This window comes from Myotis daubentonii, chromosome 7 (assembly GCF_963259705.1).
Source record: "Myotis daubentonii chromosome 7, mMyoDau2.1, whole genome shotgun sequence".
Classification (NCBI taxonomy): domain Eukaryota; kingdom Metazoa; phylum Chordata; class Mammalia; order Chiroptera; family Vespertilionidae; genus Myotis; species Myotis daubentonii.
Genome location: NC_081846.1, coordinates 94,267,528 through 94,282,175, shown reverse-complemented (window position 1 = coordinate 94,282,175; position 14,648 = coordinate 94,267,528). Strand labels below are relative to the sequence as shown.

General features: G+C 55.9%; 1 protein-coding gene across 1 annotated transcript in view; it reads right to left on the bottom strand.

Moving 5' to 3' along the window:
- The window catches only part of MYO7B (myosin VIIB), a 78,243-nt gene extending 65,030 nt beyond the window's left edge, over positions 1–13,213 (bottom strand). Inside the window, exons 1-4 of the mRNA XM_059704792.1 lie at positions 13,183–13,213; positions 3,820–3,933; positions 2,946–3,098; positions 1,520–1,704 (exon numbers count right to left, since the gene is read on the bottom strand). Of these exons, the coding sequence (XP_059560775.1) occupies positions 1,520–1,704; positions 2,946–3,098; positions 3,820–3,933; positions 13,183–13,200 (470 nt within the window). The 5' untranslated portion in view covers positions 13,201–13,213. The remainder of the gene's footprint in view (positions 1–1,519; positions 1,705–2,945; positions 3,099–3,819; positions 3,934–13,182) is intronic.
- Between the last annotated feature and the right edge of the window lie 1,435 nt (positions 13,214–14,648).

The following is a 14,648-nucleotide window of genomic DNA, read 5'->3' as shown; positions in this document are numbered from 1 at the left end:
CAGCCTGGGCGCCCCTGTTGCTTCTTCTGTGCTAAGCCCTCCCTGTCCCACTGTCCGGGCTTTCTAAATGCTGCCTCGCCGTCACCTGGACTCCGGTTGTGAAAGCTTTCCCGCATGAAGTCTAGGCCCACACGCTACTGGCCGGCCCCAGGCAGACCCGCTCAGGCCCGGCCCCTTTCTGGCACAAGAACACCAGCTCCTGGCACAGAAACCCTCTCACTGGGGAAGTGGACATCACCCCCCCCATTCCTTTCCAGAGCCCAGGATCTCGGTCCCCTGCTTGATGGCTGTGTGTCCCTGGAAAGGGGTCTCACCCTCTCTGGTTGTAGGTTTCCAACAGTATAACAGGAATAGCATGTCTGTCAGAGAGTTGCTGGCAACATGAAGCATGAGAGCCTGTGCTACCGGATTCGTTCTGGTGCTGCTCCAACCTCTCCTCCCCTGAGAGCTTGACTGGTCTGCCCCTCCACCTCCCGCCTGGGTCCCGTCTCTCTCTTCTATGTTCCTGCAGTGCTTTTCGTCAAAGCTCCTATGACCTGCTGGAAACACCTGCTTATTTATTGTCTGCCTGTCTGTCTCCCTTCTCCAAGATGGAAGCTCCTTGAGGCAGGGACTGTGACCCTTTCCTTGCTGTGGTCTCCCCACCTTAGGATGGGGAGGCATAGGTTGCGCACAATAGCACCTCTGATGAGTGAGTGCATGAATGAGTGAGGGAGTGAGTGAGTGAGTGAGTGAGTGAAAGACCACTAGAGCACCAGGCAATGTGTCTTGGAGCCAAGTCCCCCTCCTCCTTGCTGTCCCCTCGCTCTCCCTTGCCTGGGTGCCAGAGGGCCTGTGCAGGAAGCAGAGGTGGGCAACGACTCTCTGAATCAGGTCGGGTCCTGGACTGGAGGGACACATCCCTTCTGAGCCCAGTGCCTGGAGGGCTACCGCCTGGAGCCGCTGCTGCCCTGTGCTCGCCTGAGGCCTGCCCTGAGTTGTTCTGGTTTTTTTAGTGAAACCTCACCTGTTTGACCACAGCCCCAGATGCCTATGCTACATTTCATTTCTCAATGAGCCAGCCCATCCGTCCTGTCTCAGGAAATAGTCGCTGGGGGTGGGGACACTCTAGGCCCTGGAGATGCCCTGGGAGAGCAGGTTCCGGAGAAAGGAAGGAAGGAAGGAAGGAAGGAAGGAAGGAAGGAAGGAAGGAAGGAAGGGAGGGAGGAAGGAAGGGAGGGAGGGAGGGAGGAAGGAAGGGAGGGAGGAAGGAAAGAAAGAAGGAAGGAAGGAAGGAAGGAAGGGAGGGAGGGAGGGAGGGAGGGAGGGAGGGAGAAAGGTAGGTAGACAGGCTTGGAAGGACGTAGGGCAGAGGGGCAGCAGGGGCCAGATGCCTGAGGGCTCATGGGCTTTGGGGGAGGATGTCTGCAGCTGAACGGAGCCCTAAGTCACACACTGTCTGTGGGAGAGGGTCCTTTACAAGACGCTCAGAGGAGTGCCTGGCCCTCTGGCCTGTCCCAGGAACGCGGCGGCCGCCCACCTGATAATGCAGCACTGGTCCCTCTTGTTCCTCTTCATGTTGAAGTAGCAGCTGTTGGCGATGGCGAAGACGTGTGGCGGCAGCTCGCCCATGTGGCAGCTGTAGTACAGCTGCACCTGCTCCCGCGTGTAGAGGGGCAGCACCTGGAACGGGTTCACGGCCACCAGGATGGAGCCCATGTATGTCTGGGGAAGGAGCAGGAGGTCAGTGCTCTCCACCCGAGCGAGGGCTAGCACTGCCGGGCCCTGACCCCGGCCTGGGAGTAGCTGGCTCTGGGGGGGAGGGGCGAGGGTGTGGCGGGGAGGGGTCTGATTCTGGCCAGGAAACAAGACAGCTGCTCAGTCCTTCCTCTGAAGACACAGGTGTTCACCGTGAGCGAGGGCTCCCAGGCGGGGCGCATTCACAGGAGGGCTGAGTGAGGCGGTCACTGTTAACGTTTACCACCCTACTGGGTTTAGAAGCTGGATAAAAACGGGCTGGACGTATGAGGTAGTGTCCCGTCTCCCACAGGGCCCCTGTGAGGCGGTCAGCCATGTCAGCCCCCACTAATCCCTGCGACCCGTTAAGGACCACTTGCTCATGTGCAACCCCACGAGCCCGCCCCGCCCCCTGGAGGTGGGACAGGGCAGCCGCCTCTACAAGTCACATGATCATCCCGTCTTAGCCTTTGTTTTAGGAACGGAGAGGCTAAGCCAGCCCCCTGTGAGGATGGTGACAGCCAGAGGGAAGGCAGCTCGCCCCTGCTCTCAGACCAGGAGCTCCCACATATCTTCAGGCGGAGGGGCTCAAGAGCCCCGTGCCCCGCCCCAGGACCACCTCCTGGTCTTTGCTCGGCCCTCTCCCATTCATGGCCCTGCTCCCTCCCCACTCTTCTGGGCATCCCAGAAGAAGAGCCGAGTGAGCCACATCTCCCTGTGACAGGCCAGGGGTGCAGGGACGTCCTCGCCACGCCCACTCAGGCAGGGCTGGCGTGGATTTGGGACGCTGCTGGCCCTGGGAAAGCCTGCCCTGCTGGGTGGACCTCTGTCCACGCCAGACCCGGGAAAAGGGCCCGCATCAGTGCACCTCTCCTGGTGTGACAAGCTCCCTGGACGGAAGCCAGGCTGGCCGCATGGACTGTCTGCACAGCCAGGAGGGGCCTCGCAGGCGACGGGGCCGGCCGTGACCTCGGCTCCCTGGGCCATGAGCAGACCTTCTGCCGCACCCATTGAGCTCCCGCGGTGCCCGGCGCTGTGCTGTCTGTGCCCTCAGAAACATCATCACCATCTTGCAGTCAGGGAGCAGAAATGGGGAAGGTCATGTGCCTGCCCCCGCTGCACGGTGCGGACCTGGGCCGTGGGGATGGACCCGGCTGTGCTTCTCTCCGCCCGGAAGCCAGCATGTGGGGACGGAGCCCGTGGGGAGCCCGGGCGGCTTGGGGACTCACGTAGATCTTGTGCTGCTGGTAGCGGATCAGGAGGTTGTGCACCATGCCCGCCTCATTCAGGTCCCCCAGGTGGATCATGTCGTCCACACCCTCGGCCGAGTTGGGGTGCATGGGACTGAGGGTGCCGAGGTTCTCTGCTTGGACCCAGTGTTCCTGGAAGGAAGGGCAGACCACCCTGAGGCACCCTCCGCGTGGCCACGACCTGTCCACCTTCTCAGCCGGCCAGCCGCCTCGCCACCGGCTCCCGCAGGTCAGCCTGCCGTCCAGGCCAGGAAACACCTGGGACCGACCAGGTCAGCCTGGCTGGGGCCGGCGGGCCTGGGGCAGGGTCGGTGTGCAGCTGGGGCTAGGGGTGAGTTTCAGACCAGGGTCAGAGCAGCTGTGATTGGGTGACGCAGGCGGCAGCGGGCAGCCTCACAGATTGCTGGAATAACTGCGAGTGAAAGTGCTGTTCACTTCATAACGTCCTCTTGCAAACAGAGAGGTAACTGCTGACACGCGACCCGCTTCCCTAGGAGGGGCCACAGGGACCTGCTGGGAAGCCACGCTCCCGCCCCCCGCCCACGGAGGCCGCGGATTCAGCTCCCCATCTTTCCCGCTCAGCACCCCTGCCGCCCTCCTCTCCACCACAGCCTGGCCCACTTCTTCCTGCTCCCTAATTGTCCTGGTTTTCCATCTGCCAACCACCTCCCACTTTTCCATTATAGAACCGTCCCCCAGCCAGCCCAGCCCGGTCCCGTGGGTGGTGGGCTCCCCGCAGGCTTCCCGCCACCCAGGCCTCACTTGGACTCTGGAACTTCCGCTCGTGGGAGCTGCACCGAGGAGAGGGGCTCAGAGCCGGGCAGCCCTGAGAGGGAGAGCAGGGCACACTGACCTTGCCCTCGTCATCTTCAACCAAGGTCCAGCCAGGCTTTGTTTCTTTGATGACGCCCCCGATGGCAATGCTGGTTTTGCTGGCAGAGGTGGGGTTCAGCCACACATGGTCACCCTAGAAGGAGGGAGAACACTGCGGCTGGACCCTGCTCCACCTTCCCTTCTGCTCAAGACTTCCCTGCCTGGGGTGTCCCCTCCACTGAGCGCTCCCAGGTGGCTGGGGCTGTCTCCCCTGCACCCTCCTGCTCCTCCCCCTCACCCGCCCTCCCCTCCTGGTCACTCAGGCCATGACGGTGGCGGAAGTGCTGCAGAAGTGTCCCTGGCCAGCTGGGTTCTGAGAGAAGGACAAGCAGATTTGCAGGACGCAGGCTTCGCCCTGGGAGCAGCCGGGAAGCACCACGCCCATTGGCTCGGAGAAGTGAAGACAAAAACCTCACTAGGTTCTGCTGGCCTGCAGCACGGCCTTGGCCCACACACACCGCCCTGTGAGCCACAAAGGCTCACCTATTCAAAGAAGAGGAATGCCCAAGGGACAGCAGAGGCCTGCCTGCAAGGAAGCTGCCATCCACAAGGAGGGATGGAGCAGGTGAGCCACACCAGGAAAGACGAACGAGCGAACAGAACTGCCGCAGAGCAGTGGGGAGTTGTGACCAAGTATCTCATTTGGATTTCCAAACACTTACTGAGGTGCAGACCAGAAGCAAAAACTGAGGTGGTGAGACAACTTAAAGGATAAAGCTTCGGCTGGCAGAGCTCAGGACAGATGGAGGAAAAGAAGTAAACACAGGTCAGAAATGACAGCAAGGTTGGGACACACCAGGGGACAGACTAGCCCTGCTGAGGCGGTAGCGTCACAGAAGACTGTGCAAACAATCACATAAAGGGAGCCACTTGACAGTGGAGGCGCGGCCATCCTGGAGGCGCGGCCTCACCCGTCTCACTGCCCAGGCCTCCGGGCGGGAAAGCAGGCAGCGTGCCTGCGGGCGGCCCAGCAGCCTGGCAGCCGGAGAACTGTGTGCGGGACACCAGGGAGCAGACAGGAGGCCCAGACTGAGCGTGAAACAGGGGCTAGAACCGGCGTCGCCCCGTGAGCGTCTGCGCATGGGAAAGCCTCCTGCCAGGCACAGAAAGGCCCTTCTCAGCAGTCCGCACGCTGCCTGGGCTCCTGGTCAGAACACGGTCTGGGCTTCTGCCTGGATCAGTGCTTCCTGAATAGCTATTTTAAAATCTCAAATAACTGCTGTTGTGTTAACTTTGGCCTTTTGTTTTTAGGTTAACAAATTCTAAAGAAAGTGGAGTACTTAGCTATAAATTATAGAGCCCTTGTACCAGATCTGTGTGATGAGAGATAAAATCTGACAAGGGAAATGAAGGAAGACCTACATACGTGAAGAGACACAATGGAAGACTCAACACAGAGAAGATGTCAATTTTCCTGACCTAGAGTTTAAACGCAACTCTTATCAAAACCCCAGCCTGTTTTTTTGGTAGACACAGATAAGCTTAGTATATATGGCAAGGACCCTGACTACCTAAAATGCTTTAGGAAAATAAGAATAAATTAGGAAGGGTCCCTGTCCAGCTTATAATCTAGACACAGCAATCAAGACTGCTACAGTATTGAAGGGAGAGACACAAATAGAGGATCCAAAAATAGTGCCACCAGCCAGGGCAGCTGCTCTGACACAGGTGCAAAGGCAGCTCAGTGGAGGGGAGAGCTTTCCACACAGCGAGCAGCCTCCACCCAGCAGACCTGCTCCTGGACCCAGCCTCACACTGCAGCTCAGAGTGGACTTACATGTAAAGCTGTGAAACGAAGCAGGAAGAGAGTTCATGGCAACGATGGAATAAGATGGAAATCATCATGATAAATGCAATTACTTAAACGTACCAATTAATCTGCACCAATAGAAAAGCTTTCTTCTCTTGATGTAATTGTTCCCCTCTCATAAACACCCTGGCCTTGGGCTCCTAATCAGAACACTGCTTGGGCTTCTGCCCGAATCAGTGCTTCCTGAACAGCTATTCTTATTGATCTCAATAAAGGCTTGTTTTGTCTCACTCTGGCCTTCTATTTTTAGGTTAACAACAGGAACAAGAAAAGTGAGCAAAATGACATAGAAATTTTAAAAGATTAGGATCAGGAAGAAAAGAATAGATATGGGAGACAGCAAAAATACAGGTAATTGGAGTGCCTAAAGAAAAAAACTAGGAAGAGAGAACCAAGATGGCGGCATAGGTTAACGCCGGAGTTTGCTGCTTTGAACAACTACTTCAAAAGTGAAACCAAAAAACGGAAGGGACATCACCCAGAACCACAGGAACGCTGGCTGAGTGGAAGTCCTACAACTAGGAGGAAAGAGAAACGCACACGGACACTCAGAGGAGGCGCGGTGCTGAAGTCAAATTCTGAGGTGCGGAGTGCGCGGAGCGGGCTGGCGGCGGAGGGCGCGGTTGTTGTTTTCAATCAGGAGGGAGTCGCAGACTCTGAGCACCAGATCCGGGCGAGTCTTTAGGGACCCAGACCCAAACGGGAGAAGCGGGACTGTCTGGCTTCGGTCAGAGCGAGTGCAGCTTTCTCTCCGAGCTTTGCAGCGGGTGCTGGGACTCAGAGAGGCAGAGCCCCTGGGGACAGGACTGAGAGCCGCCATAACTGCTCTCTCCGGCCCACCCTATTGATCCTGTGCGACCCGCCCTGCCCAAGCCCTGCACAGAGGCATTTGCCGGATAGCCTCAGGCAAAGGCTAGATTAGCACCTCCCTAGAGGACAGAAGTTCTCTCACTGCTGACACAGCTGATTCTCATAGCCACTTGGCCTGGAGGTCAAACCCTCCCTGGAATTAGCTACAACAATCAAGATTTATCTATAAGACTGCGAACAAAGACCACTAGGGGGTGCACCAAGGAAGCATAACAAAATGCGGAGACAAAGAAACAGGACAAAATTGTCAATGGAAGAAATAGAGTTCAGAACAACACTTTTAAGGTCTCTCAAGAACTGTTTAGAAGCTGCCGATAAACTTAATGAGATCTACACGAAAACTAATAAGACCCTCAATCTTATATTGGGGAACCAACTAGAAATTAAGCATACACGGACTGAAATAACGAATATTATACAGACGCCCGACAGCAGACAAGAGGAGCGCAAGAATCAAGTCAATGATTTGAAATGCGAGGAAGCAAAAAACATCCAACCGGAAAAGCAAATTGAAAAAAGAATCCAAAAATGCGAGGATAGGGTAAGGAGCCTCTGGGACAGCTTCAAGCGTACCAACATCAGAATTATAGGGGTGCCAGAAGATGAGAGAGAGCAAGATATTGAAAACCTATTTGAAGAAATAATGACAGAAAACTTCCCCCACCTGGTGAAAGAAATGGACTTACAGGTCCAAGAAGTGCGGAGAACCCCAAACAAAAGGAATCCAAAGAGGACCACACCAAGACACATCATAATTAAAATGCCAAGAGCAAAAGATAAAGAGAGAATCTTAAAAACAGCAAGAGAAAGAAACTCAGTTACCTACAAGGGAATACCCATACGACTGTCAGCTGATTTCTCAACAGAAACTTTGCAGGCCAGAAGGGAGTGGCAAGAAATATTCAAAGTGATGAATAGCAAGAACCTACAACCAAGATTACTTTATCCAGCAAAGCTATCATTCAGAATTGAAGGTCAGATAAAGAGCTTCACAGATAAGGAAAAGCTAAAGGAGTTCATCACCACCAAACCAGGATTATATGAAATGCTGAAAGGTATCCTTTAAGAAGAGGAAGAGGAAGAGGAAGAAAAAGGTAAAGATACAAATTATGAACAACAAATATGCATCTATCAACAAGTGAATCTAAGAATCAAGTGAATAAATAATCTGATGAACAGAATGAACTGTTGATTATAATAGAATCAGGGACATAGAAAGGGAATGGACTGACTATTCTTGGGGGGGAAAGGGGTGTGGGAGATGTGGGAAGAGACTAGACAAAAATTGTGCACCTATGGATGAGGACAGTGGTTGGGGAGTGAGGGCGGAGGGTGGGGCGGGAACTGGGAGGAGGGGAGTTATGGGGGGTAAAAAAAAAGGGAACAAATGTAATAATCTGAACAATAAAGATTTAATTTAAAAAAAAAAAAAAAGAAAAAAACTAGAAAAAGAAAGAGAAACATTATTTAAAGATATAATTTAAGAAAACTTTCCAGAAATTAAAGCCTTGAATCTACAGATTGAAAACAAACCAGCTACCAGGAAATAATGACAAAGAAAAATAAACTGAGACATATACTAATAACAGTTATTTGACTTTAGAAACAATTTTGGGGGGAGGGTAGGCAGATGATAAGATCAGTTCATGTATAAGGAGAAAATTTAGGACAAATTCAGATCCTAGATGAGTGCCAAGTAACTGCTTCAAAGATCTCAAGAAAAGAGCAATCCACCGGTTAGAATGGCTGCTGTCAACAGCCCAGAAAACAACGCGCATCGGTAAGGATGTGGAGAAAGTGGGACCGTGGTGCTCTGTTGGTGGGAAGGACATTGGTGCCGTTACTGGGGAACACGGTATGGAGGGCTCCTTAAATAATCAAAATAGAGCTACCTCGTGATCCAGCAAGTCCACTTTTAGGAATGTATCCAAAAGATTTCAAAACAGGATCTCAATTAATAGTTGTCACCCATGTTCACTGTGGCCTTATCGTTCACAACAGTCAATAAGTGGGAGCAACCAAATGTTCCTTGACAGTTGCACAGATAAGCCACATGGCATGTACACATAGTGCGACATCACGCAGGCTTAGAAAGGCGTTCCCGTCAGACGCTGCAGTGTGGGTGGGTCTCAAGGACATTATGCCAAGCAAAATAAGCCAGTCACAAAAGGAAAAATACTGTCTGATCCCACTCGTTTGGAGCTTCTACAGGAGTCACCATCATGGAAACAGAAAACAGGTAGGGCTGAAGGGGGACAGTAGGTGCAATGGGTATTGCGGTTCAATTTTGCAAGATGAAGATGTTCTTAGATCTGTTGCACAATGTGAATGTACTTAAACCTGATGCTTAAAATGGTTAAGATATTAAATTTGATATTATGTGTTTTTACCACAATAGAAAAAAGAAATCTAATAGTTTTTTACCCAAATTGTCATTCCAGTATAAAGGTAACAAATGTTTTTGAAGAGGCAGTATTATTCCCATAAGCCTTCTGGCAAAAACAAGTAGGTGACAGACTTCAATGACCAGTAGAGAGGATGAAAATTAGATCCACACCCACACACATGGTCAGGAAGTTTCAAAATACTTGGAAAAAGAGAAGACCATAACAGTTTTCAGAGCGCAAAGAACAAGTTTTACACAAAGGCTCAAGAGTCAGGATGGCACTAGGTTTCTCAACAGCAGTGCCAAATGACGACGTGGAGCAAACGTCTTCAAATTCTCAGGGAAAAGGATGCCCAGAATGGAATCTTATGCCCAACGACCTCCACGGAGAATGAACACGCTTTTAGACATGCAAGTTGGTGCAAACATTCACCTGCTGGGTACCTTTCCTCGGGAGGCAGGTCTGGGACTTGCTAGTCAAACCAGGAGGAAGAAAGCCCTCGGGGCCAGGAAGACGGGTTACGGGGAAGGGGAGCAGAAAGGGAGGGTCGGTGGCTGGGAAGGACACCCCGCGAGGACAGGGTGCTCAGAGACAGATGGGCCCAGGCGACGCTGCGGGCGCGGCCCCTCCGGGAGAGCTCTCATCCCCAGGACGAAGCCGACCGAACTCCCCGTGAATCCAGCATTTCGAAAGGAGATAAAGATATCTGGGAGAAAGTTGGGGTGAATGTTGCGATAAATACATAGAAAACGAAGCAGGTGAGGGGAAAGGACAATTGTGGAGCCCAGCAAAGGAAAGAGCAAGCTCTTAGAGTGCACTGCGTGGCTCACTGAGAGCAGCATACGCTTACCAGCAGGTAACACAAGTAAACTGTGTGCAGATCGGATCAAAGCGAGGGTTTAGCAAGGCCTGGAGGATGGAGGTGGGTGGTGTCTATGCGAGTGTGAGGGGTGGGGCTCTGGGAGAGGAGCTGCGGCCTGTTTGCATGTGGAAAGTCAGTAAGAGGTGATGCTGAAACCAGAAACTCAAGGAGCGCTGTAGCATGATCGCTCCCTAACAGGAAAGATCAGAGAACCCCGGGAGGGTTGCCTGTGGTCACCTCGGGGAAGAGGAAGCGGGGGCTGACTCTTTAAACGGGGCGCCTCAGCGACTTCATAGAAATAATCGCTGGGATAACCAGAGCAGCAAGGAGCAGTTGCTACAGGTGCGGAGGGCCAGCGTGAGCGACACACCGCTCGGTGAACTAGTGGGCTGACAGTCTCCGAGTCTCAGGAAAAGCTTTCTGCAGCAGATGGAGCTCCAGTGGGGATCGAGCGGTGGCAGCTGGAACAGCTGGCGAGTCGCCAAAGCAAGCAGGGTAACCGTCCACGGCAGACAGGCTCTCACAGCAAAACCGATCGGAAGCAGAGATGAGAGAGAGACCACTTGCATCAGACTGAGCCATGAGGGCCAAGCTGGAGCGTGACTGCTGTTCACGCCCTGCGGACAAAGCTCAGCAGGAAGCCCGGAGAAGCCGCAGGAAGGAGAGAGAGCACCTTCGAGGACTCCGGCAGCAGGGAAGGCGCCGGCAGAAGAGCTGGGCCACGAAAGGAGCGCATGAGAGCCAGCAGCAGCACTCAGCTGCAAACCAAGTTAAGTCCTTGCTGAGATTCAAGAAGCAGAGGCTGAGCTGCAGAACCAGATGCTCCGTAGCCTTCATTGCTTCCGTGGGCCGTGCCACGCGCTGCCCCGCTGCACACAGAGCAGCCCAGACAGAATCCCCTGAGGGAACCGAGAGCTTCCTGGAGGCTGCTCCTCAGAGGCCTCGGCGCTGCTGCCAGCCTCCGCCTGCCTCCGGTGCGCAGGCCTGAGCCCGCCTGAAGCTGGTCCTGCGCCTCCTACCTGCCCCACCGCCATTCTTTCTCTTCCCGTGGTGGGAGAGCCGGGCCTGGTGATGGCTCTGTGCCTGGAGGGGTCACGCAGGAGCCTCCTTCAGTGCTTCTGGTCTGAGCCTCACGAGGTCCATCAGCGGACCCTGAGGCCCGCCCCCGCCCCCCCCCCCCGCAGGGCCTGGCCATTTGTTAAGGCATGTTTTCTGTTTGATTTTTTAATCTTTGTGAGAGTTTATTTGAACCCAGCTGAGGGAGCAACATCTCAAAGGCCTGGAGACTAGGTTGGGGCGGTGAGTTCTGACTGAGGGTAGGAATGAGGATTTTCCATCAAGCTCAGCAAGAGTCTATGGCTTCATGGGTTGGGGGTTGTGCCAACCCAGCAGAGAGGCACTTTGAATTTCAAAATATTTCCATCTGGCCTTGCCCATTGCAGCGTCCCAGGCACGCAGGTATGAAGCCATCCGTAGTTCTCATTTGGAAGGAAAATGAGCTCTCACTAAAGTGACTAAAAACCAGGGAGCCCGTGTGTTCGACAGCGGTGGACTGAGGGCCAGAGAGTGGAGAGGCATGGCTAAGGGCGCACAGCCAGCGAAGGGAGCCGCTGGAGCCTGGCGAAGGGAGCAAATCAGTTTTCTCCAACTCAAATCCCATCTTAATTAAACTAGAAAGTTCACTGGCAGAGGGGGTCCACTGCTAATTGCTTAAAAAACTCTTTCCATGAAGTAGTTATTGGGCGTGCTTGATTTTTTTTAATAATTGAGATTAAATATTAAAGCCTTTTATGGACTGAACTGCATCACCCCCAAATCGATATGTTGGAGCCTTAACCTCTAATGTAACTGTATTTGGACACAGGGCCCTTAAAGAGGTAATTCAAGTTAAATGAGGTCAAAAGGAGGGCCCTAACCCAGTAGGATCAGGTCCTCATAAGAAGAGGAAGGGATACCAGATCGCTCTGTCTTCCTCTCTTCCTTTCTTTCTCTCTCTCTCTCTCTCTCTCTCTCTCTCTCTCTCTCTCCCCCTCTCCCTGAGCACACAGAAGGAAGGCCATGTCGCACAGGGAGGAGGCGGGCGTCTGCAGCCAGGTGGTGAGGTCTCCCCACACACCAGCCCTGGGTGTCCTGACCGCGCCCCTCCAGCCCTGGAGCGTGAGGAACGGGTTCCTGTTGTCCAGGCTCCATTCCGCCCAGCAGGCTAATGAATAGACAGCCCCGAAGTCAGACACCTGCTTCTACCGCCCCCCCCCCCCCCGCGCCCCCGCACCCCATTCCGTGAGGCTATGACCTTGGGTAGGTCGCAAAGCCTCTGAGCTTCAGGCTCCTGGCCTGTGAGGGCCTGTGAGCGCGCCCACGGGCCGGGCTCGGGCGTGGGCATGGGGAGGAGCCACTGGCACTGAGCGCGGGAGGCGCGGGGCGGGCGCGGGGGGCGCGGGGCGGGCGCGGGGGGCGCGGGGAAATGCGCTCAGCTAGGCCGCCCTCGAGCCGCCTCGGGGCGGCAGGAGGCGGTGCAGGCGCCCGTGCCCCTCCTCTCCGGGAGCTGGGGTGGAGGGGACAGGTCCCGGGATCTAAACTCTGCTTGAAGTGAGCCCCGTGGCCAGCAGGGCACGGGCCCACCGTTCCTGCGCCCGCCCGGGGGCCTGCGCCCCAGCTGCCGGCGGCTGGCCTTGGTGACGGGGTCGCCAGCAGCCGCGCCTTGAACCTGTACCTGAGACCGCGTGTTTCCCCCGAAGCAGCTCCAGCGAGAACCGAAAACCGAGCCGGCCGCCAGGGGGGACTGGGTCACTGAGGGCTCAGCCACAGGAGCCCGAGGCCCAGCGTGGGGGCTGCCTCTCGCAGCGCGTGGACCCCGCAGCCAAGACCCCCGCCGCTGCGGGGCTGTGTCCAGGAGGACTGGCAGACTCTGGCTCCCTGGTGGGGGGCTCTCCTCTGGGCTCCCCGCCCACCCAGGAGCCTCCCAGTGAGACGGGCCTGCCCCAGCTCCCCGGCAGCGCGTGCCAGTGTCCCCAGCCCCCAGCTCCGCTCCCGGGGGCTCCTGCCCCGGGCAGCAGGCGGCCAGCGGGCCTGTCCCAGCTCCCCCGCAGGGCGTGCCAGTGTCCCCAGACCCCAGCTCCGCTCCCGGGGGCTCCTGCCCTGGGCAGCAGGCGGCCGGCTGGCAGAGGCCCTGGCGGGAGGCCGGCGCTGCCCTCTCTTGGGCAGCTCTCTCAGCTGCGCCCGGACTCGTCCACACGTTAAGCCGGGATGTCAGCGAGGGATGACCGAGCACACGAGGTCCGCTGAGGCCGCGGATGCTCTGTTTCTCTGACTCCATCTCCCTGGTGTTTCCCGGGCCTCATCGCCTGCCCTTTCCCGCAGGGATCTGACTCCCCACCACCCCCCCGGAAGGGAGGGAGCAGGTGAAATACTTACCAGCCTGAAGGCCGACATCCTGCGACAGCGACAGCCCGACAGAGCTCAAAGCCTCTGCAGAGAGAGGGCAGGTCATCAGTCCTCCGCCCCAACCGCCCTGCAGGGCCCAGTGGTCTTCCGCCAGCGCCAGCGGGATGCCTGGCCCAGCCAGGGATCTGTGGCCTGGAGCCTGGGGCCTGGGGCCTGGAGCCTGGGGCCTGGGGCCTGGAGCCTGGAGCCTGGAGCCTGGGGCCTGGAGCCTGGAGCCTGGGGCAGGGGGCCTGGGGCCTGGAGCCTGGAGCTTGGAGCCTGGAGCCTGGAGCCTGGGGCAGGGGGCCTGGAGCCTGGGGCCTGGGGCCTGGAGCCTGGAGCCTGGAGCCTGGGGCAGGGGGCCTGGAGCCTGGGGCCTGGGGCCTGGAGCCTGGGGCCTGGAGCCTGGGGCCTGGGGCCTGGAGCCTGGAGCCTGGAGCCTGGAGCCTGGGGCCTGGAGCCTGGAGCCTGGGGCCTGGAGCCTGGGGCCTGGGGCCTGGGGCCTGGAGCCTGGAGCCTGGGGCAGGGGGCCTGGGGCCTGGGGCCTGGAGCCTGGAGCCTGGGGCCTGGAGCCTGGAGCCTGGGGCCTGGAGACTCCCACCTTGCGTGTGGACTTAATGATCCACTTCTGACAAATGTGATCAGGGTGGAGCAGTGACCACAGCTTCTAAGCTGGGAGTGACAGGCTCTGTGCTCCCTGCTCTCGCTCAGACGCCCCGGCTACCATGTCTGAGGATCGGCAGCCCTAAGCAAAGGCCATGTGGTGAGGAACGAGGTCTCTAGTCCACAGTCAATGATCTCGATCTTGGAAGCAGATCGTCCAGCCCCAGGCAAGGGGTCATCACTGAAACTTGTTATGTCTGAATTTTACTCCCCCCACATTCCTGTGTTGAAGTCCTAACCCTTCGCTTCTCAGAACGGGACTGTATTTGGGGACAAGGCCTTTAAAGAGGTGACGAAGTTAAAGCAAAGCTGCTAGGGTGGGTCCTAATACAACATAGAGGGGTGACCACACGCGCACAAAGCCCCCAGCGGGTAGCTGTCTGAAAGCCGGGAAGAGGCCTCCACAAGACAACCTCCCAGCACCTTGGCCTTGGCTTCCAGCCGCCGCACCCTCAGAACATAAGTTCCGCCCAAGCAAACTATACCAACCTCATGAGGGTCCCCGGCCCAGAAATGACAACTAAGCTGCTCTTAGATTTGTGACCCTCAGAAACTGTGTGAGAGAATAAATATTTGTAGTTTAAGCTGCAAAATGTTGGAGTAATTTGTGATGCAGCAATAAATAGCTAATACAGGTCTCACATCGTCATTCATCCTCACTCTTCTGGACTTTTCTCCCCGCAGAGAGATAAATTCAGGCCTTGTCTATTCTAAAATGAATTCTCTTGGCCTCATTGACACCTCCCAGTTATTGTCCTCCTCTTGTTTTTGCCCCAGAGCTGAGTTGCTTGAAA